The sequence below is a fragment of the Anolis sagrei genome, chromosome 3, assembly GCF_037176765.1.
Source record: "Anolis sagrei isolate rAnoSag1 chromosome 3, rAnoSag1.mat, whole genome shotgun sequence".
NCBI lineage: Eukaryota > Metazoa > Chordata > Lepidosauria > Squamata > Dactyloidae > Anolis > Anolis sagrei.
In genome coordinates this window covers 91,506,840-91,530,861 of record NC_090023.1, presented here as the reverse complement: position 1 = coordinate 91,530,861, position 24,022 = coordinate 91,506,840, and the positions used below count along the sequence as shown (strand labels likewise).

General features: G+C 41.2%; 1 protein-coding gene across 2 annotated transcripts in view; it reads right to left on the bottom strand.

Moving 5' to 3' along the window:
• GPM6B (glycoprotein M6B) overlaps positions 1–23,578 on the bottom strand; it is a 147,942-nt gene extending 124,364 nt beyond the window's left edge. The window contains exon 1 of one of the 2 annotated variants that reach the window (XM_060769988.2): positions 23,407–23,578. In XM_060769988.2, the coding sequence (XP_060625971.1) occupies positions 23,407–23,410 (4 nt within the window). In that variant the 5' untranslated portion in view covers positions 23,411–23,578. The remainder of the gene's footprint in view (positions 1–23,406) is intronic. The other variant, XM_060769991.2, reaches the window with a different exon arrangement.
• Positions 23,579–24,022: the final 444 nt, after the last annotated feature.

Sequence of the window (24,022 nt, the reverse complement as noted above, 5' to 3'; positions counted from 1 at the left end):
TTATAATTTGAAAAAAAATTAATGAATTCCTATGCACACTGCACATATATTATTTGCAGTGCAACCCCCCCCCCCAAATCAAAAAACAACCCACACTTCTATATAAATAAAAATGTAATGTTCGTTTGTGGGATTAACAGAACTCAAATAACACTGGACGAATTGACACCAATTTTGGACACAAGACACCTAACAACCCAATGTATGTCCTTCACTCAAAAAATTGATTTTATCATTTGGGAGTTGTAGTTGCTGGGATTTAAAGTTCATCTACAATCAAAGAACATTCTGAACCCCACCAATGATGGAATTGAACCAAACTTGGCACACATTTCTCCCATGACCAACTGAAAATACTGGAATGGTTTGGTGGGCAGTGTCCTTTCGTTTTGGAGTTGTAGTTCACCTACATTCAGAGATCATTGTGGACTCAAACAATGATGGATCAGGATCAAACTTGGCACAAATACTCAATATGCCCAAATTTGAACACTGGTGGAGTTTGGGGAAAATAGAATTTTGACATTTGGGAGTTGTAGTTGCTGGGATTTGTAGTTCACCTACAATCAAAGAGCATTCTGAACCCCATCAACAATGGAATTGAACCAAATTTGGCACACAGTTCTCCCATGACCAACAGAAAAATACTAGAAGGGTTTGGTGGGCAGTGTCCTTTGGTCTTGGAGTTGTAGTTCACTTGCTTCCATAAATCACTGTGGACTCAGTGATAGATCTGGACCAAACTTGGCACTGATACTCAATATGTCCAAATGTGAACACTGGTGGCGTTTGGGGGTTGTATTTGCTGGGATTTATAGTTCACCTGCAATCAGTGCAAAACAGCGGCGGTCCGGGGGCTTGTTCTCCCGGCACGGCTGGGAGTTGAGCGGGAGGCGCCTTGTGGCTGCGGAGAGCAGAGCGGCCGGAGCAGAAGTTGTCCGCAATTTGTGGAATGGCGGCGGGTGGGCGTGGCCAGGGAACGCCAGCGTTCCCTGGCCACGCCCACCCGGCACCGCTCCGCCCATGGCGGACAACCTCTGCTGCGGCCGCTCTGCTCTGCAAAGCACCCATCTGGGAGGCTGCTCCCTCCCACACAGGCAGCGTGTCCAGAGCAGAGGATTTCCGCCATTGGCGGAGCGGCGGCGGGTGGGCGTGGCCAGGCCAGGCAGGCCAGAGAAATGGCCTCAGCGGGCCGCATACGGCCCGCGGGCCGCAGTTTGGGGACCCCTGGTCTATTATGTATTGAAAACATATAATATGCATTTTTGGTGTGTCTCCAAATTAGTCTTTCATTGCATAATAAATACCGTACTTTAAAGGGCTCCGAGATGTTAAAGTCTTTCTTTTATAGCATTTCCCCATCGTTTTATTTGTATTTTTATTTTCACAGAAAAAATCATTTGAGGTGTATAAAAAGGAATACTTCTGGTTTTCCAATGAGTAGTAAAGAATAGAAAGAGTCGCCATAACTAAGACCATTATTATTTTTTCTATAACAAATCAATGGCCATTCTTAAGACTCTAAAAGGACAGTTCTCGTGGTACATATCAACAGCAGATGTTCTGTGAGAGGTACCTCATATCCACTGAAATTATAGAGAGTTGAATGCCTGCTGGTATGTAAAAGACATGCAGAATTAGAAGAAATCTCAAACTTAAACAAGTGATTGAAATATTGGTAGGCAAGTTGTAAACTACATTTTATATTTTATATCTTCATATAAAATATATCCGAGGATTTCAGGACAGCCTTTTATACCTTACAGCTGTGCCACAGGGGATTCCTTCATGTGGTTTATCCCGCAGGACAAAGACCTACAAACATCTCAGCAGGGTCAATCTCATGCATATTTCTTTAGAATTCATGAAGTAAATAAGGTGATAATAACTTAATAGGAGGAAATGTTATAGCAGAATCAGAATAGTCATGGGTGATGAATCTGGCTTTAAAAAGAGACGAGCAACTGACAGGCTTCTAAGTAAAGGTAAAGCTTTCCTCTTGACATTAAGTCTAGCCATGTTCAACTCTGGGGGGTGGCCGGAGCGGTACCTATTGATCCACCAACATTTGCATGTTTTCAAATTGCTAGGTTGGCAGAAGCTGGGGCTAACAGTGGGAGCTCAACCCATTAACCCGCTATGCCACTGGGGGCTCCTCTAGCTTCTAAATACTTCCATGCAAAGGCAAAGCTTGTGAATCTGTGGCTCTTCCTGTGCATTTCTACATGAAAGCACTGAATTAGCACATCCAAGTAGGACAGAACTGCTGGCATAGCCAACATGTCCCTATTGAGAAATGTACCATGGAATACAGTTTGCAGGGATGTACACGTAAGCCGGTCGTTTTTAATACAATGTTTTTAGACGGAGTATAAATTAAATAATTATTTAATACGCAAGAAGCCTGGGAATGTTGTTCTAGGAAAGGAAAAGTCAGCCAGTTTCTATAAGCAATAAGGGAGTGTCATGCAGATTCTTCTGAGAAATAATCATACTATTGTTTAATGTTCTCTCACTCCCTCAAGACACAGTACAGTTAAGACATTGCCTTCTCTCAGAGTTTTATGCGGGAGACATCAGCTGTAGTTTAATCCCACAAAGAAGTAATTTGTATCCTCTATCTATACAGTCACTTTGCCCTTGAAAAGGACAGCTGCCTTAGCATATTGTTTCAAAGGGAAAACATCTGAGATATACAGAAAGTGTCAACATGAAATTGTGGGGTGAGGATGTAACCTGGAGTAAACTCTGACCAAATCCCATCACAGGTGGATTCACAAAGCTAAAACAGAGAAACTCCCTAAGAAGTGAGCTTCTAAGAGCCTGGAGGAAAGGAAAGTCATAAACAGGATAAATAAACAAGGAGTCAAAATGCAAGTATGGCTATTATTACATTCTTCAATTGCAAAGGCTAACAAATGACTTCTACTGACAAAAGTAACAATCTGCATGCACTGCAGAGTTACAAGTACATCCGTTTCATACCACTTGGAAGTACCAAGATTCTACACTCAAGCTTCCTGACATTTCTTAAGGTACTTAGAACTCTTTCCTAGAAAGCTCCAATACACTTTTCAGAGTTATAATTGCCAAGGTGACCTGAGAACATCTCCCAATTACAGAATTAACTGGTTAGATTTTCAATCCCTTAGTATCATCTCATCAAACTACACATCCCACTTACTTTGGACAGAGTTATGGCAACTGAAGTGGTATGAAACTGATAATAGTGCAGACCTTAGTTTTCTAAATATTAAAGACTCATCATTTTTGTGGGGACTGAGGGTTGGGTACAGATTCATCCAAAACTCATGCTTTTCATTGGTAGCTTTCAACTTTGGCCAATGTTATTAGGTGTCAAACATCACAGGAAAGCAAAGCTCTAATTTTGGGAGCTCAGCATTTCAGGCTACTTTGATACAGGAGAAAATTAAGCTGCTTTTCTCCCTTATAAGCTCCAAGTAGTTGGCATCTCAGTCCAACAAAACTCACAAAGATGCTAAATCTGAACCTTTATTTCTAGCACAGTTTCCCTGCTTTAAAAAATCCCTTAGGGATTCCTGCCCGTCTCTTCACATATTCACAGAAACTCTATGGTTATCTGTATTAGGCATTTTTCCACCTTGGCGGAAAAGACAAGATCTCAAGTTGATTCACATTACAGCAGCAGTCTAGCACATATTAACTTTATATGTGCAAAAATGTGCACACAATAATCCTGGTTGTGCCACAATTTTCACTACATTCTGCTGTAGGCAAACAATATTTTAAGAAGAAAAATATTATATGGTAAGATGGACAAAACACACACACACATAGATTATTCCTGAAAGACCCTGCTACAGAATTTTTAAAATTCATTTTGTTTGCTTGGCTTGTATGTTCTACTAGTTGTACCACTGGTTATGCATTCTGGTTTGCTTTTAGCCACTCTTTTCCTATGCAGTCCTGACTAGCATACAGAATCATAGAATCATAGAGTTGAAAGAGACCTTGTGGGCCATCTAGTCCAACCCCCTGCCAAGAAGCCAGACAATTGTGTTCAAAGCACCCCTAACAGATGGCCACCAAGCCTCTGTTTAAAAGCCTCCATAGAAGGAGCCTCCAACACACTTCGGGGCAGAAAGTTCCACTGCTGAACAGGCTAAAGATGCCCAGCTCTTTAAGCCACTCCTCATAGGGCTTGTTCTCCAGACCCTTGATCATTTTAGTCACCCTCCTCTGGACACATTCCAGCTTGTCAATCTCTCTCTTCAATTTTGGTGCCCAGAATTGGACACAATATTCCAGGTGTGGTCTAACCAAAGCAGAATAGAGGGGTAGCATTACTTCCCTGGACCTAGACATGATACTCTTACTTATGCAGGCCAAAATCCCATTGGCTTGCATCATATCTAGCAACCAATTCTTTTTCAACTAGAAAAAAGTAAATTGGGCAAATTATTTATGAAACAAAATTGTAGAGGCTTCTCCACACAACGAGCCAGATGTTGCTTACATCTTGCATCCCAAGAAATTCATATTTTTGCAATGCCTTCCACAGGCAAGATTTGTTCAGAAGATGCTTGCCATTGCCTTCCTATGAGACTAAGACATTGTAACTTGCCCAAGGTCACCCAGTGGGCTTCATGGCCAAGCAAGGATTCAGACCCTGTTCTCTAGAGTCACAGTCCAATGCTCAAATGACAAACCACTACTCCATCCAGGCTCCTATGCATGGCTAACGACACCTATCCTTATTTATTATTCAATGCTGACATGGTTGCCAGTATATAAGTGGCACTTATTAAAGTGAATACTAGGTAATGAATCTTAAAGGAAGATACATACATAAATGTAGTAGATCCAGGCAACCTAATTGGGCATGCCATGGGAAATGCAAAGTTCACAACCTCATATCAACCTCCAATGTGCAAAATGCGGCAGGATTAACAAGGGAAATGTGTTTGACCCTTCCTGTACCTAACACCAATTTTCTTCTACAGCCCTCTCTTCCCACTTACTTTCCCCACTTAACTGGAAAACACATCTCAAGCTCTCCAGCTGAGAAAAGCATCAGCCTGAGAAACAAAATGCTTGCTTATTATTTCACTTCTCAGATCCTTCATGGCTTGGCTTAATGGGAGTTCACCATGTGAGTGCCACCTACCTAGAACAGGCTCTTTATTTTAATAAAGCAATTGAGAAAGTTATTTCAGCTTAAATTGAAATTTATGCTTTTCACCTAACCATAAAGGTGAGAATGTGAAAAGATTCAATTTTGTGGATGATTAGGCTTCTATTATCACAGATATTCTACTACAGAGAAAAAGTCACTTAAGAGGTAACTTGAAAAGACAATTTGGGGTAATTTAGATTTTCCAATAGACTCATCTAAACCAGGGCAGGGTGACATACAACCACTAAAGCTATTTTACAGCCTACAAAAAGCTTTTAAAATAAGCCAGAAATGTTAGTATTAAAACGCTTTTGGTGGTTTGTCACTGAAATTTGGCACCATGTTTTGCATCACTGGCCTATGATCAACCACGGAAAGAACACTGCCCCCTGAGTTCACCAAAGCTGTCAACCCCTCATCCATATGTGGAGAAAACATGTTGTTTATTCTGTTACTCATAGTTTCAAAAACAGTGACAATTTTGTTAATGGTACTACTTTTTAAAGGCAAATATCAGAATATAAGTTGTAATAAAGGAATATATACAGAGTGAGCGAGAGTATATAGCTTCTTCACAACACAAACTACATAAATGAGAAAAACAAGGTTGCTGAATTCATATTTTTATCCATGTTCAATTTTGGCAAATGAACATGGATAAAAAATTACTGTTATGGCATAATTTGTATCCCAATTGTAAGTTTAGATTATTGGTATTTTATTACTTGACATTATAGACCAGTGGGTCCCCAGATGTTTTGGCCTTCAACTCCCAAAATCCTAACAGCTGGTAAACTTGTTGGGACAAACGTCAGTGTGCTGGAAGAAGCAAAGACCACCAGCACTGAAGCGATGGTCCTCCAACATCAACTCTGCTGGGCCGGCCACGTTGTCTGGATGCCTGACCACCGTCTCCCAAAGCAGTTGCTCTACTCTGAACTTAAGAATGGAAAACGGAACGTTGGTGGACAGGAAAAGAGATTTAAAGATGGGCTCAAAGCCAACCTTAAAAACTCTGGCATAGACACTGAGAACTGGGAAGCCTTGGCCCTTGAGCGCTCCAGCTGGAGGTCAGCTGTGACCAGCGGTGCTGCAGAATTCGAGGAGGCACGAGTGGAGGGTGAAAGAGAGAAACGTGCCAGGAGGAAGGCATGTCAAGCCAACCCCAACTGGGACCGCCTTCCACCTGGAAACCAATGCCCTCACTGCGGAAGATGCAGAGCAAGAATAGGGCTCCTCAGCCACATACGGACCCACAAGGAAACCCATGATGGAAGACCATCTTACTCGTCCAACGAGGGATCACCTAAGTAAGTAAGTGTTGGGATTTCTGGGAGTTGTAGGCCAAAACACGTGGGGACTCACAGGTTGAGAACCACTGTTATAGACATAAAAACTGTGCTCTAAGAACAAACATGCCCTTGCCAACTTTGAAATGCATGTTGAGATATGGCTTGAATAGTAAACATGGCAGATTCCCTATCTAAAGAATGATTACTTGCTCTGGACAAGGGACTGTAAGGCTGAGACTAGAGCTTAGAAAAGCAGGCTGGGAAACTGCAACTTCCAGAATCCCCCAATCAGTGACTATTATAATTTTACACATAACCACAATAGAAAAAGCACTTGGCTTTAAAATGAGCATATTGACAAGTATATTTAAGACAAGTTTTATGTTCTTATAGCCTCATTCCAGTTAATGGAAAGCGCTTACCATTATGCAACTGAAACTTTGATCACAACACCTCTTTTCCAAAAGACTGAGAGTAAATTGTACTGTTTATCAATGTGAATCATTCAAATCTTCATTGCTCATAGCATATTTCCTTACTAAAATTTGAGCTTTCATACATCGTGACTGCAACAAAGATTTCTTTAGTGAATACTTCATGTTGTTGAAAGTGGCATGTTAAAGACTTACGGTTCCAGAAATATCACGAGTTGACAAAATCATTTTGTTCAGATACTTTACACAAAACCACCTCCTGGTGACTCCTGCCCCAAATTTCAAGATTTGTAGAGCACCCCTCCCACCTACATCAGAGATACCTTAAAAATTCATTCAGGTCACCTGTTTAAATGCCTCTAACAAGGAGCTCCCAGTGGCGCAGTGGGCTAAACCATGAGCTGCTGAACTTGCTTACTGAAAGGTCGCAGGTTTGAATCTGGGGAGCCACGTGAGCTCCCACTGTTAGCCCCAGCTTCTGCCAACCTAGCAGTTTGGAAACATGCAAATGTGAGTAGATCAATAGGTACCACTCCAGCAGGAAGGAAACAGTGCTCCATGCAGTCATGCTGACCACATGACCTTGGTGGTGTCTACAGACAATGCTGGCTCTTTGGCTTAGAAATGGAGACGAGCACCAACCCCCAGAGTTGGTCACAACTGTACTTAATGGCAGGGGAAAACCTTTATCTTTACCTAACAAGGACACACTCAAGAAACAAATAACTCAATTAAAGAGAAAGATTTCAGTTTCATGAAAGCCACATAACTAGCACTTTTCAATTCTCCCATGTTTCATTGAAAAGCTCGGAATGATTAATGTCTGCCTAAATCCAATAAAGAGGTATTCACAACTCTGATCTGTTTGGACCTGCAATTGTAATTCCTTGTCTGTTTATTCTCAGATTACCCTTGATGTGTGTTCTATTTAATACCACCTAAAGACCAATGAATCAATGCTTAAAAGAGAGGACTAAGATAATAGTCGACTTGATCACCTAAGACACTGCACCACAGAAGTCTGTTGGATTTAGCAATGCACATATGATGGAACTGACCCAGCTCATTTTGTCCGGTTGCCTTAGCCACAGTTTGAGAATAGTCACTTTTCTGTCCATTTCACAAGGTTGGAGCTTAAGAACCCTTCCTGGTTTGGATCAATGTTTGCCCGCCCTTTTGCCCAGGGAAAGAGAGTAATCTTTAGTTTAGAGTTATTACTACCAGGAAATTTTGGAAGCCAGGTGTGTCTATAGTTGGTTCCAGCGAGATTCAGGGTTGGACAAGCCATTTCAAGCTAACTAACTGATCTGGAAACTCATTTGGCTATACTGGCCTACCTCCGGTCAGTGACAGTCTGTGGATTTTCCAGCACCTTCAGTGAGGTGCCAGGCCTCAACAGGAGGGACTTGCTCTCTCTCCAGGCTGATCACCTTGGGGCCCCTCTACTAGAGAAAGTGAACAAGGGAAACTTTCATCTGTCCTTCATCTTCAGAATCATCCACAACCAGCGATTTCATAAATAACCAGTTACCTTCAAACTTTAAGTATGGACTTTGTTTTGGAGAAATCAAGATAGTGCCTGGGTGAAGACAGGCTGAAGACCAATTTAAAAAAAATCATTATTGTTTCTTGAAAGCAATAGCATGGACATTGATTCTGTGGGGTTCCTTGCTCAAACAGGAAGGGAATCCAGCATCCCCCAAGCTGATAGAAAGTCAGGACAAATTAATGCTAGATATTTAAAGCAACTTGGGTGTGACAGAGATAAAATGTACTTTCACCACTACCACTCTCATACATTACCATACCCAAGTAATAAAAGGACAACACACATACAGTATTTTTCTTTCTTTCTGCCATTTCTTTTATATTCCTCTTAAACTTTAAGCAGGGAGTTCCTTGGCTAACTCAAAGGGAGTTTCTTTGAATCCCAGACTTATTGGATTTCTAAATTTCACAAGATGAAACCAACAACCTAGGTGGTATATGTCCACATGACTGTTCCACCTTATTAGGTGAAACTCACAATCATATATGAACAATGAGATTCAGGCTGACTTCAAGGCCTTTAAAAACAAAGTACAGTAGAGTATCGCTTATCCAATATGAATGAGACGGCAGAACATGGCAAAAATGTTGGATAATAAGGAGGGATTAAGGAAAAGCCTAATAAACATCAAATTAAATTATGATTTTACAAATTAAGCAACAAGACATCATGTTTTACAACAAATAGACAGAAAAAGCAGTTCAATACACGGTAATGTAATGTAGAAATTATTGTATTTACAAATTTAGCACTAAAACATCACAATGTATTGAAGCAGCTGTGGATCTGGTTGGGAGGCAGACTGCATTGGATAATCCAGAATGTTGGATGAGTGAAAGTTGGATAAGCAAGACTCTACTGTAGAATTCTTCAAATGAATATTATCAGAATAATCCACTCCCATCTTAGAAGTAGAAATATAGCAATAATTCCCATAATTTTCAAAAGAATGTTGTTTTAACCTTAAGACTTGCAATATGCAAAAATCTGATATCTGTTTAGGAAAAAAATAGAAAAAATAGATTGATATCTATTTACAATACTGTTAACTCTCCATATCCATGGATTCTGCATCCATAGATTCAACCATCCATGGTTTTATTTTTTAAAAAGATCCAAAAAGCAAACCTTGATTTTGCTATTTTATATAAGAGACAGCATGTTACTACACCATTACATAGAATGGGAGTTGAGTTGAGATTTTGGTATCCATGGGGTGTACTTGGAACCAGCCTCCATTGTATACGAAGGGTCCACTGTAATAAATTTGGGAATCTAATATATTTCCATCATGAATCTTTAAAAAAAATCAAGATTCATTATATAGTATGATAAATTCATCTGATGTGTTATAGAAAGCATATTTGAAAATCAGTGAGGATTGTCTTTTAAAAACACTCTTTATTTTTAGGTTTTACTGAGAAAGAAATTAAAAATATCTTATCATTCTGAATATATTTGTACAAACTAGAAGAAATGGCAATTAAACTTCAAGATAAGTGGACCTTAAAGGAACAGAAACTGATATTTTAATGTTTATTGAGATGGAACATACATATGAAAAGAGAAGATTTAACAGTGGGATGAACTGTAGGATCCCACAATTGAAATGTAGCCAGCTATAATGACCAATACTAATCAGATTTGACCATTACTGTGTCTCACAAAGGCTTTTTAATCCTGCTTGGACAAAATGTACAGTTGAATAGGAAGAAAGAGGGCTGCTTTTCTTTCAGGATTTGCCTCCAGCTGTTAGGAGAAGAAAGCACAGTTTAAACACAAACACGTTTGTCTTTCTTTTCACAGTCCAAATTGTACGTAGAAGCCCTTACTCCAGACAGTTAAAAGTATGTTCTTGAACATCTGTGCATGGAGTTAGTAACTAATGCAAGTTCCCATCAACAGTATGAGAACTTGCGCGTTTTCTCATGATTGTGAGAATGTTACACACTTTTCTACATGACACACAGCTATTTGAAGCTAATAAATAAATTTCATTTGAAGCAACCTTTACAAATTGTTGCTTCAAACATGACTGTCATCCTCTTTCTCTGTCTCTCTCTCTCTTTTTAAAGTGGCATTAATCTTCTCAGGAGAGGAGAAGGTGATGCAGAAAGCTAATGTTTGTATAATCAGCTTTCCTTTGGTATTCTTTAGCTAAGGCCTTTTAAAGGAGGGAAAAACTGGCTCACTCATTTCCTCTTCTCTTATGAAAACCTCAGTGTTCGCTGGTTCAAGACCCATTCAGTTTAGCAGCTCTCATGCCAAGGAATCTGGCTACAAGATTGTTTCTCATGCATGTAACAAGGTTGAGTCTAAGAATGGAGGTGGGAAAAGGGAAGTTGCAAATGCATGAACAGTTACACTGGCAGCCAAATCCAACCATCCAGTTCTTGTGGGTTTTTTCGGGCTATATGGCCATGTTCTAGAGGCATTTCTCCTGACGTTTCGCCTGCATCTATGGCAGGCATCCTGAGAGGGTGAGGTCTGGAGCTGGGAAAAAGGGGGTTTATATATCTGTGGAAAGACCAGGGTGAGACAAAAGACATCACGGCGCTGTTTCACCATTGCCTCACCACCAGCTATTTTCAGTGGGACAATGAATTCTACGAACAGAAAGATGGAGTAGCTATGGGGAGCCCTCTCAGCCCAGTCATAGCTAACTTCTACATGGAACAATTTGAAAAACAAGCTCTTGAAACAGCAACCAAAAAGCCCACTATATGGTTCAGATATGTGGATGACACTTTCACCATTTGGAGCCATGGAGAAGAAGAACTCAACAGGTTCCTGGAACATCTTAACAGCATCCACCCTAACATCCAGTTCACTATGGAAATAGAAAAGGAAGGAAGACTGCCTTTTCTAGATGTCCTAGTCATCCGCAAACCAGATCAACAATTGGGTCACACCGTCTACAGAAAACCCACACACACAGATAGATATCTACATAAAAACTCCAACCATCACCCAAGTCAAAAAAGAAGCACCATCAAAGCCTTGGCAGACCGTGCAAAAAGAATCTGTGAACCCCACCTCCTCCAAGATGAACTGAACCACCTCAACTGGGCTCTACAGGCCAATGGATACTCCACCTCAGACATCAGAAGAGCTGCAAGACCAAGAACAAGCCACAATAAAGATGAAGATCCACCCAGAGGAAAAGTGTCCCTGCCATACATCAAGGGAACCACTGACCGCATAGGGAAGCTGATGAGGAAACACAACATACAAACAATCTACAAACCCACCAAGAAAATTCAACAAATGCTACGTTCAGCAAAGGACAAGAGGGATCCTCTCACCTCTGCAGGAGTCTACCGTGTACCATGCAGCTGTGGACAAGTCTACATAGGGACCACCAAACGCAGCGCCCAGACACGCATCAAGGAACATGAAAGGCACTGCAGACTACTCCAACCAGAGAAATCAGCCATAGCAGAGCACCTGATGAACCAACCTGGACACAGCATTCTATTTGAGAACACAAAAATGCTGGACCACTCTCACAACCACCATGTCAGGCTACACAGAGAAGCCATTGAAATCCACAAACATGTGGACAATTTCAATAGAAAGGAAGAAACCATGAAAATGAACAAAATTTGGCTACCAGTTTTAAAAAATTCTAAAATTAAAACAACAGAGAGAAAAACAGGCAGGGACATCTAATCACCTTTCATTAAGAGTTTGCTCCAGGCACAGTCAGCCCATTGTATGCTAATCAAGGTGGTCAATTGAAAAGATTCACACCTAGCCCATCTTACAGTAGCCTTTTGTCTCACCCTGGTCTTTCCACAGATATATAAACCCCCTTTTTCCCAGCTCCAGACCTCACCCTCTGAGGATGCCTGCCATAGATGCAGGCGAAACGTCAGGAGAAATGCCTCTAGAACATGGCCATATAGCCCGAAAAAACCCACAAGAACTGAGTGATTCCGGCCATGAAAGCCTTCAACAAATCCAACCATTTTCACTTGGCACAGAATTACCCTATAGCAGTCCTTGCTTTATAGCTCTGTTTCGCTATCTGAAGACAGTGACCAATGAAGGGGCCGGATGGGGAATCAATCAAGGGCCACACGCAAATAGAAAAGAGGAAAAAATAGAATTTGAAACTACATTCATTCCCTCATCTCCTAGTTTGTATGCACAGATGGTGTTTTACTGTTTTCAGCTTGGGAGAACATCAGTGGTATAAAATCTCAACAGGACAAATAGAAATGAGGGTCTTTTCTCCAAGCTTGGTGCCTCATTGCTGGGAAGTGTCACCTTCCAACTGACTATCTGACAACAAGAACCTTGCCCAAGGACAGATTATAACACAGGGCACTCCTTTGCCTCCCTCATATCTAGCATGCTGCTATTTTGCACAAAGCTAGTCAAGTAAGAGTCCGCTACACTGCTGTGCTTCAGACCTAGCTGCTTCCATATGAGCCTTTTGGATTGCTGCTGTGTGCCTGCATGTTGTTTCTGACTAATGGAAACGCTAGAGTGAAGCTATCACAGGATCTACTGGGATGAGAGTATTGACTTGCTCAAGGTCACCCAACACGTTTCAAATCAAGGTGTCAAACCCTGGTCTCCAGAGTCAGACCACTACAACATGCTGGCTTTCAATAACATTAGGGTTAAAAGATCTAGGTGTTGATACAGCTGTCAATTCCATAAGCTGTTGGGAAGTATACAAGGGAGGAAAGAAAAGCAGATCCAGAAAGATGAAGGTAGTGACAAAATTAAGCATTTGAAGACGCATCATCTGCCAGGCTATGGTCCTGTTTGGGCCTTATTAGTAGTCACAGTTGCTACAGAAAACAAGAAGCACAAAACATGGAAAAAGTTTCTCATTCATTCCTTGTTTCAGTTCACTCAGTATCCCACATATTCTGAAGGTGCACATCCACATTATCTTCTATGTTCCATACAAACAAATATAGAAATATATAGTGACAATTAAGGAATATATGGGTTGATATTCAGACGGTCAAGTGAGATGGGCTGGAAATTATTGCTCATGTCAAACCCATGCTTTTGCCAACTCAACCCTTTCTTGCAAGCCCAATAAAGGTTAAGACAGTTCTGACCTGTGGGATGCAGGTTCCCCATCGTCACTTAGAAGAGCTTTTCTGTACAATCTTCCAACATGAAAGGGAGCACATATTACAGGAAGTATACCAGTCTTTTCTTCAACTCCTTGTTGTCTCATCTTTTAACTCAACAAAGCAAAAAACACTACTCCAACATGACTTCTCTGTTTTGTAACTTCAAGCAGCACTACTGTGCAACTCAACAACTTGGATTTAGTTAAAAGAAGGTAAAGGTTTCTTTGCCAGTAACAATATTTTCTGTACTCACACAGCCACCAAAATAATAAGAATAATTTGTTAGGATACATATTCCCATAGCCAGGTGCCACAAGGATGCCTTCAGTGTATTTTGAATACAGTTTCCCCTAAAATTCAGTAGAGGAACCTACTTGAGGAACCGCCTAGAGTTATAGATCCCTGCTCAACCACTTAAATCAGCTTATGAGTAGAACAACCAATGGTTACCCCAGCTAAGGAACCATCACTGTACAACAGTGGCTCCCAAGCTTTGGTCCTCCATATGTTTTGGACTTCAGCTCCCACAATTCCTAACAACTGGCTGAGGTTTCTGGAAGATGAAGTTCAAAATAACTGGAGGATCAAAGGTTGGGAAACACTGCTGTAGAGTTTGTATTGCTTGTTTGTAACATTTTGTGTTAGGTAAATTTTCCTTGATGTGATATTGTATACATTGTATTGTTTTGAAACCTTTTCTAGGCCTGTTTTATTTTACTACAAACACTGAAATAACAAAGAAGTTTGGTAGCTTCTTTGTCCACTAATAAAGCTTCCCAATCAAACACGTTTAGATTCTTCGTAAGCAAATTCATTTGTTTTGCTTGCAAACTTCCTACATTGTGACCAGGTGGTGAAGAATACAGGAAAGAGTGAAACTTCTTAACAATAATTGTCAAGTGTAGCATTCTGATCTGTTTGTTGAGCTAATTTGGGGGGGGGGGGGGGGAGGAGAGTAGAAATAAATAATATTGGACCTAATTCACAAAGCCTGTAGAAAAAGTCAGGACATAAATTATATCATAAATCAATGAAATTATCTTAAAGACCTACTTAAAAATAGTATAGTAAATCAATAAAATGATTTATTATTCCTATATAAAGTATGCACCATTCACACTAATAAAAGTGGAAGGTAAAGGTTTTTGTTTGTCTTTTTCCATGTCAGGAGCGACTTGAGAAACTGCAAGTCGCTTCTGGTGTGATAGAATTGGCTGTCTGGAAGGTAAAGGTGAAAATCCAGATGGCATAACTCTGATAAAGTAAGTGGGCATGTGTTTTGACAGGTTCCATATATACATATACATGCATACATATATAAAAGAAACATTTTTAAAAAATGATAAATCAAATAAATAATAAATTATTCTAATACCAAACATGGACAGTATAAGTCTTACTAGTAGCAGTAAGACTGTAGGTCCACATGAATGAAAGAACTTTAACAACACACACAGTTTACACAGGCCACTGAGGAAGGCCACTGGTCAAAATGTGTCTGCCCTATACTTTATTGCAGATATGTCAGGGATATCTGGTGAAGAATATATGACCATGAATGATATAAAGTCCATTTATGAAGAGGCTATGCTTCCAGTAATCTGTTTCCAAAGCATTTAATTATTTATAATGCCAGTAAAGAACTAGTGGCCCTCCAAATGTGTTTGTATTCTAACTCTCAAAATCCCAATCACTGGACATACTGGTTGATGTCAGTTTAAGTCTAAAATGTGCATTTCCCGAACCCTTGCCATAAAGGTTAATATTAGTACCTTCAATTGAACAATCTAGCAACAAGTGCAGATAAAAATAGTGAAATTATGATATTATTCACAGTCAGCCCTTCTTATCCACAGATTATGTATCCATAGATTCAACCATCAATTGCTTTAAAAAATTCAAAAGGCAAACTTTGATATCCCCATTTTATACAAGGGATACTATTTTCCTATGCTGATAGAAACAATACCAGTAGATGCCATGGGCCCATTGTATATCCCAGCTTTGAGACTCAAGGCAGTTTCCCAAGTTAAGAGGAGTACTCACTACTCACTTAAGGGGATAAAATGCACTCCCATCCATCAAGGGCACCTGGGCTCTCATAGCCATGGCAGGTCTTCGATCACCTCCAAACTGTAGATCTGATATTATAGAAAAATTGAACCCCTATAGAACAGGTTGGGAAACATATCACTAGAAAGACAGCACACCCAGATTATCTTATTTAAGGATCTTTTTTTTTTTTTGGTCTTACTCACTTCACTACCATATCAAGCAATATTGACAGCTTTCATCTGAATGAGATCAAATGGAGACTGAAGCTGCAGGTTATCTCCATATGATCTGGATAGAGCTATCATCAATGGACAATTTCATCCAGAAATTTTGTGGAGAGAACAGTCAAATAAAACAGAATAATGTGGGGCCCCATCAGTGAATGTCATGGGAAAAAGAAATGTTGCATAATCTTCTGAAATTGGCTGCAACAGAGCATGACATTAACCAGACACATTACCATCTTGCCCAGGTATGGTAAGTTGCCAACTAACCCTTTATCTTCAAGGTCCAGATATTATTCCTTCAGGAGTGGTCCAATAACTTACTGTCTGTCTCATACAACTTTCTGGAACCAGTCTGACATCCAATCCTTATTAAGCATAATAAACCATGAAGAGGAAAGCCCAGGTATTCAGGGAGCTCATTGGGCTTGAACAAGCCTCGTGTCCACATATAGAAGCCCATATAACTAAAACCGATCCATCTAAGCACGGCCAGCTTTGTTCTTGGTCACTTTCACTAACTGATTCATGACAAATGACTTCATGTTCAAGTATCTGGAAAATGTTTCATAGTACACCACAAAGGGTTCTCGGAGCAGGTTAGAAGTCCTCTACCTTCTAGATAAAATCCCACTGGGTGATGCTGAAAATGGAGGGAAATCTTACTTTGCCATCATCCCTGAAACAAAATGGCCTTGCACGAAACTTTAATTCTTGTTGGATTGGAGTCAGTGTGTATTTATCTATCCACCTCCCATCTTGTTGCAATGTCTTAAACCCATATGTATATTGAGGAGCTGCTTAGAAGGAAAGGAAAGTTGGGAACAATTGTGTCAACTGCCTGGTTTCATCACTACATTCCACAGAGTGACTTTGGGTTCAACAGGAGTCCCACAACACCCTCTTGTTAGCTGGAACCCACACCCTAAGTCATTTAGATCATTTAATCTCAGGAACAGGTCATTTTAACAGGTCTTTCACTAAAGGCTGCTAGAAACTTGAAAGTCAGCAGGAACATTTTACAGTATCCTGAAGTAGCCAGTTCTTCACCTTGCAAAGGTAAGATGCATTTGAAGCAGTAGCAAACCTGTATGCTTTCCACCATAGGGCTACAGGGCTCCACAGTCACCTACATATCCACTGCCAAGACACTACCCTTGGGCAGCAAGGGGTTGCCTAAGTAAGTAAAGTAAGTAAGGCTAGTCAGAAGACTGTTTTTTGTTGTTGTTTTTTGTTTGTTTGTTTTGCATCCTTCCCACAATAGGCAGATAGGCAACTGAGCTCTGTAGACTCTTCCCAAAGCTGCTTATCTGACCAAGACCTGTCAAAACAACTGTAACAATCTCTAGATTAGCAGCTGGAAACACTAGCTGCACCAGCTTCTTCCTCTTCCATACATAGCTCTTTCATTCTCATAGAAATTGATAATTCACATGTAAAGGAAACATCCATAAAAAAATCTGACTCCATCATCTATCATAATATTTTAACCATTTCCCAGGCAATAAAAATCCACACCTAAAAATTGCTAATCAAGGTGGCCAATTGAAACATTCACACCTAGCTGCAACAGACAAGAGTTCTTTCTCCCACCCTGGACCTTCCACAGATATATAAACCCAATTTTCCAGTTTCCAACAAACCTCACAACCTCTGAGGATGCTTGTCACAGATGCAGGTGAAATGTCAGAGGATGCATCTAGAACATGGCCATACAACCCGAAAAACCTACAATAACCCAGTGATTCTGGCCATGAAAGCCTTTGACAATACATTTAAAGGTTGTTGTGTACATTTGTTCTTCAGGCCATTTCACAAATGTTTTTCCATATCACACAAAATATGCATCCATTATAAATATCAAAAGCCACAAGGTATCATCTGCTGCCTTAACATCTTGCCTCCAATCTTTATGATTCTTTCTTCTCATACAGTGTAATCAATATTCTTCAATGTTGCTTTAGTCCCCTGATTTAATTTAACCTGTCGATAAACATTTGCAGCGTGAAGGCATCTTAATAGAACAAATGGTCCACTGTATTCCATAACAATTAATGTTACACATTCTGCACAGAAGCAATTATGGTGATAATAAAATTAAAATTAAATTAAAAATCATTTCAGGCTACACTCCTATGCATGCTTTCTTTGAATATATTGAATATAATGGGACAAACACACTATTGTTTGCCTACCAATATTTGAGGCTTAGAGAGAGTGTTACGAAACAGGTAGCAAATGCCTGCAAGATCTTGTCTGCTCTGGTGCTATAATCCAATCACCATAAACTTGAGCTTTTGAGTTTTAAGAAGCTCATTCTTCTGAACAGCTGCAAGGCCACAAAGACTGCTCAGAGATTGCTGACAACAAACTTTGATGAATGAGCAGAAAGAATTTTAGCAAGACAAACACTTTTTCAAGAAGTCATCAAGAATTTCCAAAAGAAGCTCCAAATGTGAGTCGTGTGTGTGCCCACAGATCAAAACAACACCAGTCAATGATGTCAAAGATTTACAGACAGTGTTCATATATACTTGCTGACTTATGGTGATCCCTGTGGATTTCATAAGGTTTTCTAAGGAAAGCAATACTAAGCAATAGTTTGCAATTCCTTCCTCTGAAATACAGCCTACTGGATGGATGCTCTCTTTGGCCCCTTCCACACAGATGTATAAAATCCACATTGAACTAGATTATATCGCAGTGTGGACTCAGATAACCCAGTTCAAAGCAGATATTGTGGGGTTTTCTGCCTTGACATTCTGGGTTATATGGCTGTGTGGAAGGGCCCTCTGTCTTTCCCTCTCCCTCCCCTCTCTCTGGGCCCTTCCACATAGCCCTATATTCCAAATATCAAGGCAGGAAATCCCACAATATCTGCTTTGAACTGGGTTATCTGAGGGCCCTTCTACACAACTTTATATTCCAGAATATCAAGGCAGGAAATCTCACAATATCTGCTTTGAACTGGGTTATCTGAGTCCACACTCAGATAACGTGGGGTTTTCTGCCTTGATATTCTGGGATATAGGGCTGTGTGGAAGGACCCTCAGTCCACACTCAGATAATGTGGGGTTTTCTGCCTTGATATTCTGGGATATAGGGCTGTGTGGAAGGGCCCTCAGTCCACACTCAGATAATGTGGGGTTTTCTGCCTTGATATTCTGGGATATGGGGCTGTGTGGAAGGGCCCTCCCTCTCTGTCTCTGTCTCTCTCTCTCCGGGCCCTTCCACACAGCCATATAACCCAGAATATCAAGGCAGAAAACCCCACAATATTGACTTTGAACTGGGTTATATGAGTCCACACTGCCATATATTCAAGTTCAAAGCAGATAATATGAGATTTTTTTCAGCCTTGTGGAAGAGTCCTCGGTGTTCATCCAGGTTACTCTGAACTAGCTGGAAATGTCTTTTTTGATATATGTGGCAGAGAGCACATGTACACATATATATGTGGCGTAGAGCACATGTACCCTTCTTCACAAACACTCATTGTGCATAACTGAAACTGGATCAAGGACAATGGATGTGATGCAGATCAATTAATGAAAGACATTGTCGCAACTGACTTTACTCAGACAAAGATGCCATCCACTGTTTGCCAACATTGAAACTGACAGATTTTCTCTTGTAAAGCTGTGTAAACACACTGTAATTCAGAAGCTTAATTTTCATTCCCAAAGTACTAAAAGCAGCCTGTGGGTGTTGCTGAAATCTGACATTGTGCCTCCACAAGAAGTAATCTACTATCCCCTTTGGTTTTAGCCAACCAAGACCATATAAGTAATTAATTCAAATCAAAACCAGACGCACACCACAAACATCAAGATGTGCATAATGACACAGGGATAGGAACTGAAAAGTAACTCTCTCATACTGATAAGGTTCATTGGTTGATATACAGTGCAAAACTGAGCAACTTGGGTCATCTTCAAAATGCAGGAGCATTTTCTAAAGCCGTCTTTGATCTTTAAAGCCGTCTTCTAGCCAGAAACTAATGGAATTAATTTCAACCATGTAAACTAAAAAAAAGCTTATGTTAACCAAATTATACAATAGCAAATCAGAAATCCATCTGCGTGCTAAATCCCAATTATACTGAGATTTAACATCTTGTATGCATTCACATTTAAAGCCAAAATACTAGGAGGAAGAAACTAATGTTCTTAACAGAAAGGGGAAAAACCCCAATTATGATCAAATAAACAGACCACAAATAAAGTTCACAGAAAACTGAATCAGCTTTATGATGCTTATTACATTCATTCCTAATGTACTTTTCTTTGGACCCCACTCAAGAAATGCACTTACAAACAGATCACTTTTACTTTCACAGTTTAAGTCCTCTTTCATACACGTTTAAGCATGTTTTCCTCCTTTGCTGAAAGAAGCCGACATCATTTACTTACAAATTAAAAAAGAAGAAGATAATATTTAAGAAAGTTTCTGGCAGTGATTCCAGTTAAGCTAAACATTGAACTTTGAAAACAATAATAGGCTATATGAATAGAAGTAATGTAAATTTAGGGAAGTAATGTAAATCTACACTATATGGAGCCCTGGTGGTGCAGTGGGTTAAACTGCTGAGCTGCTGAACTTGCTGACCGAAAGGTTGGTGGTTTGAATCTGGGGAGTGGGGAGAGCTCCCGCTGTTAGCCCCAGCTTCTGCCTAACAGTTCAAAAAGGCACTGCTTCAGTGAGAAGGTAACAGTGATCCATACAGTCATGCTGGCCACATGACCTTGGGGGCATCTATGGACAATGCTGGCTCTTTGGCTTAGATATGGGGATGCGCACCCCCCCCCCCCTGAGTCGGACACAACTAGACTTAATGTCAAGGGGAACCCTTTACCTTTACTACACTATATAATTAATGCAGTTTGACCTCACTTGAACTACTAAGGCTCAATACTATGGAATCATGGGAGTTGTAGTTTTACAAGGTCTTAAATGTCCTTGCCAAAAATGTCCTCACCAAACTACAAATCTCAGGATTTCATATCATTGACCCATGGTATGTAAAGTGGTGTCAAGCTGCACTAATTCTACAATGTGGATCCAAACTAAGAAAAGTGCAGAGCAACTTCCTCTGCTGTCACCCACAATGCCCCATCCTTGTCTAATCTAACTTTGTATCTTTAATGAGGCCTCATATTTTCCCCTCCCCCTGCACAAAGTGAACTCTCCACTCCAAAAGTTATTCTGTTACCATTTATTTGATGGCCACATAAACCACATCCATCTCCCTGTCTCTCAATTAGATGCTTTGGCTGACTATACCATCATTAAAGGTGTGGGTGTGTCATCTAGTACTTCTACCATGTCCAATTCTCACAATTACATCCAATAAATCTATGGGATTTTTGAAAAAGGCAGTCTACAGCTGGAATCCATTTGGAAAAATCTTTGCCATGCTCTTTTCAGCTGCAAAGACAGAGCTCCAATGCATTGTAATAACGTGAGAGCTTTAAGGACAGTTCCATATCCTTTCCAAATATGAGAAGGAAAAGGGGAGGGGGAGAGATATTCCTTCCTCATTTGCACAAAGCGCTGCAATCGGCTCACAAGGACACCCAGCAGGTTCATGACTTTCAGAGCTGATCAACTGACTGTGTTTAATGAAGCAAGCTTTAAGTCAAACAAGCCTCAACGGAGACGCAAGCCCAGGCAGAGGACTTAGAGCCAAGCAGGAATTCTTTGCTGGTGTTCAGTGGGCAGAATCATTCCAAAAAGCGGGTATTGCCAAAGGTTTAAACGAGGTGAAGTGATGTATTGACGCCTTTCTCTTTTGCTCCCCTAAACATCCCTGTTTCAGACTCAAGGTCCATAAACTCAGGTTGCACACCAGCTCAAGAACATACAAACAAAAATGAATTATATCACCAAAGAGGTAGAAAGACATAGAGAGTTACACAATGGGTGCAGAGATTGCGGGTGCATCTTTACTACAGAATGAATGCAGTTTGGCACCAGTTTAACTGTCATGGTTCAATGCTTTGGAGTCATAAGAATGGAAGTTTCACAGGGTCCTTTAGCTTTCTCTGCCAGGATGCGCATGCACGATCAAACTACACACCTCATGATTCTGTCACATTAAGCCATGGCAGTAGGAGCTCCGGTGGTGCAGTGGGTTAAACCCTTGTGCTGGCAGGACTGAAGTGAAGACCAACAGGTTGGAGGTTCGAATCTGGGGCGAGCATGGATGAGCTACCTCTGTCAGCTCTAGCTCCTCATGTAGGGATATGAGAGCAGCCTCCCACAAGGATGGTAAAAGCATTAAAACATCCAGACGTCCCCTGGGCAATGTCCTTGCAGATGGCCAATTCTCTCACACCAGAAGCGACTTGCAGTTTCTCAAGTCACTCCTGACACAAAAGGGAAAAAAGCCAGTTAAAGTGATGTGTTAAATCTATAGTATTGTGGGAATGATATATGTGGCTTGAGTTCACATGCATCACCCAGCAAAGCTTCAGCTTTTAGGCGCATCTTCCCCTCAACTTCTTTGTGTCCCATCTTAAGCTGCAGGCAGGATTCAAGGTTCCAAGGACTTCAGGAAAATATGTCCACCAGCTCAGGCTTTCACAGCAAATGAACTTTTGCAGAATTTGTTTACATAACCAACTCTTTAGTAAACTGCTAAGAGTTCCCAAATTCCTCAAGTTAGGTGCTTCGATCCACCTCTCTTCATACATCCTTAAGGCTAGGTCATTCTTGTAACACCTTGGAGACGGACAGGGATCTTTCTGCATATTAATATCCTAGACTTAACCACATAAGTCTCTGACTTTGAGCTTGGTCAGTTTTCAGTCTCACCAGATTTAAATTGCTTTGCAATCCCACCAAATACAGGCTGAGCATCCAGTCTTGGAAATGTTTGGAAGCAGAAGAGTTTTGGATTTTGGAATATCTGCATGGGCATAGTGAGAGATCTTGGAGATGGGATCCACTGAGGTTTAATGCACACTTTATATGAGGCCTGGGCAAATTTGGGTCCTCTGGGTGTTTTGAACTTCAACTCCCAGAATTCCTAACAGCCTCAGGCCCCTTCTCCTCCCCCCCCCCCCCTCAGCTGCTTAAGCGGCTGAGGGGAAAAAAGAAGGGGCCTGAGGCTGTTAGGAATTCTGGGAGTTGAAGTCCAAAACACCTGGAGGGCTGAAGTTTGCTCATGCCTGCTTTATATGCATAGACAGAAGGGAATTCTATGCACAATGTTTCAAAATAATTCCCAGATATGTAACCAAGTTGGTCTCCACTCAACCATCAGAGGAGGTCTCCATCATTGGCACCCCTGTGGACCATTTCGGGAGAAAGGATACTCAAGCTGAACAGCCCAGTGAGCTCTTAGAGCATGTGCAGAGCGCCCTCCACTCTCTTGCCCCCAACCAACCCAAAAGGGGGGGTTTTCCCTCTCCAGGGGATGCGATGCAGTAGAAGCATCTTTCACTCTGTGCTCTGCCTCTCTCTCTCTCTCTGCTGCAGAAACTCCCAATGCCAGAGGAGGAGGGCGCAATGATTGGCAATGGGGGGTCTGGACCCCAGGAGTCCTTGGAGAAAGCCACGCGAAGATCCCCCCTTGGCAGCCCACTTACCCATGGCCTCTGGCCGGCGAGCTGGAGGCTCTCAACGTGGGGTTTTAAGGCTGGCTTTTGGACTCCTCTCTCTCTCTCTCTGTCTCCCCTTTGGTTGTGGAGGGAAAAGTCCGCAGACGCCCCTGGAAAGGAGGAGGAGGAGGAGGAGGAGGAGGAGAAGCTCTCTCTCTCTGGCTTCTCCGCCAGGCCACGCCCACTTTGTTGGAGGGGGCGGGGCTTGGGAGGGGCTGCCCCGGAGAGGAAGCAGGGAGGGGGCTCTCAAGTCGAGGGTCCTTCTCCTTGCTTCTGCCAGGAAGAAATCCATGAGAGCATCCACACGGCTGAATGAAAGCAGCAAGGCATCTTAGCCATGGCTCCATGCTACTGAATCCTTGGAGTTGTCCTTTGGTGAAGAAGCACCAGCACTCTTGGGCAGAGAAGGCTCAAGACTTTGTAAGACTACAACTCCCACGGAGGCATCAAGCTGCATTCCATGGACACCCTGCAGAATCAATGCAGTTTGACACCACTTTTAAGTCCCATGGTTCAATACTAGGTTGTTTGGTGAGGCACCAACCAGTGCTCTTTGGCAAAGAAAGCTAAAGACCTTGTCAAACAACAACAACAAGACTTCAAT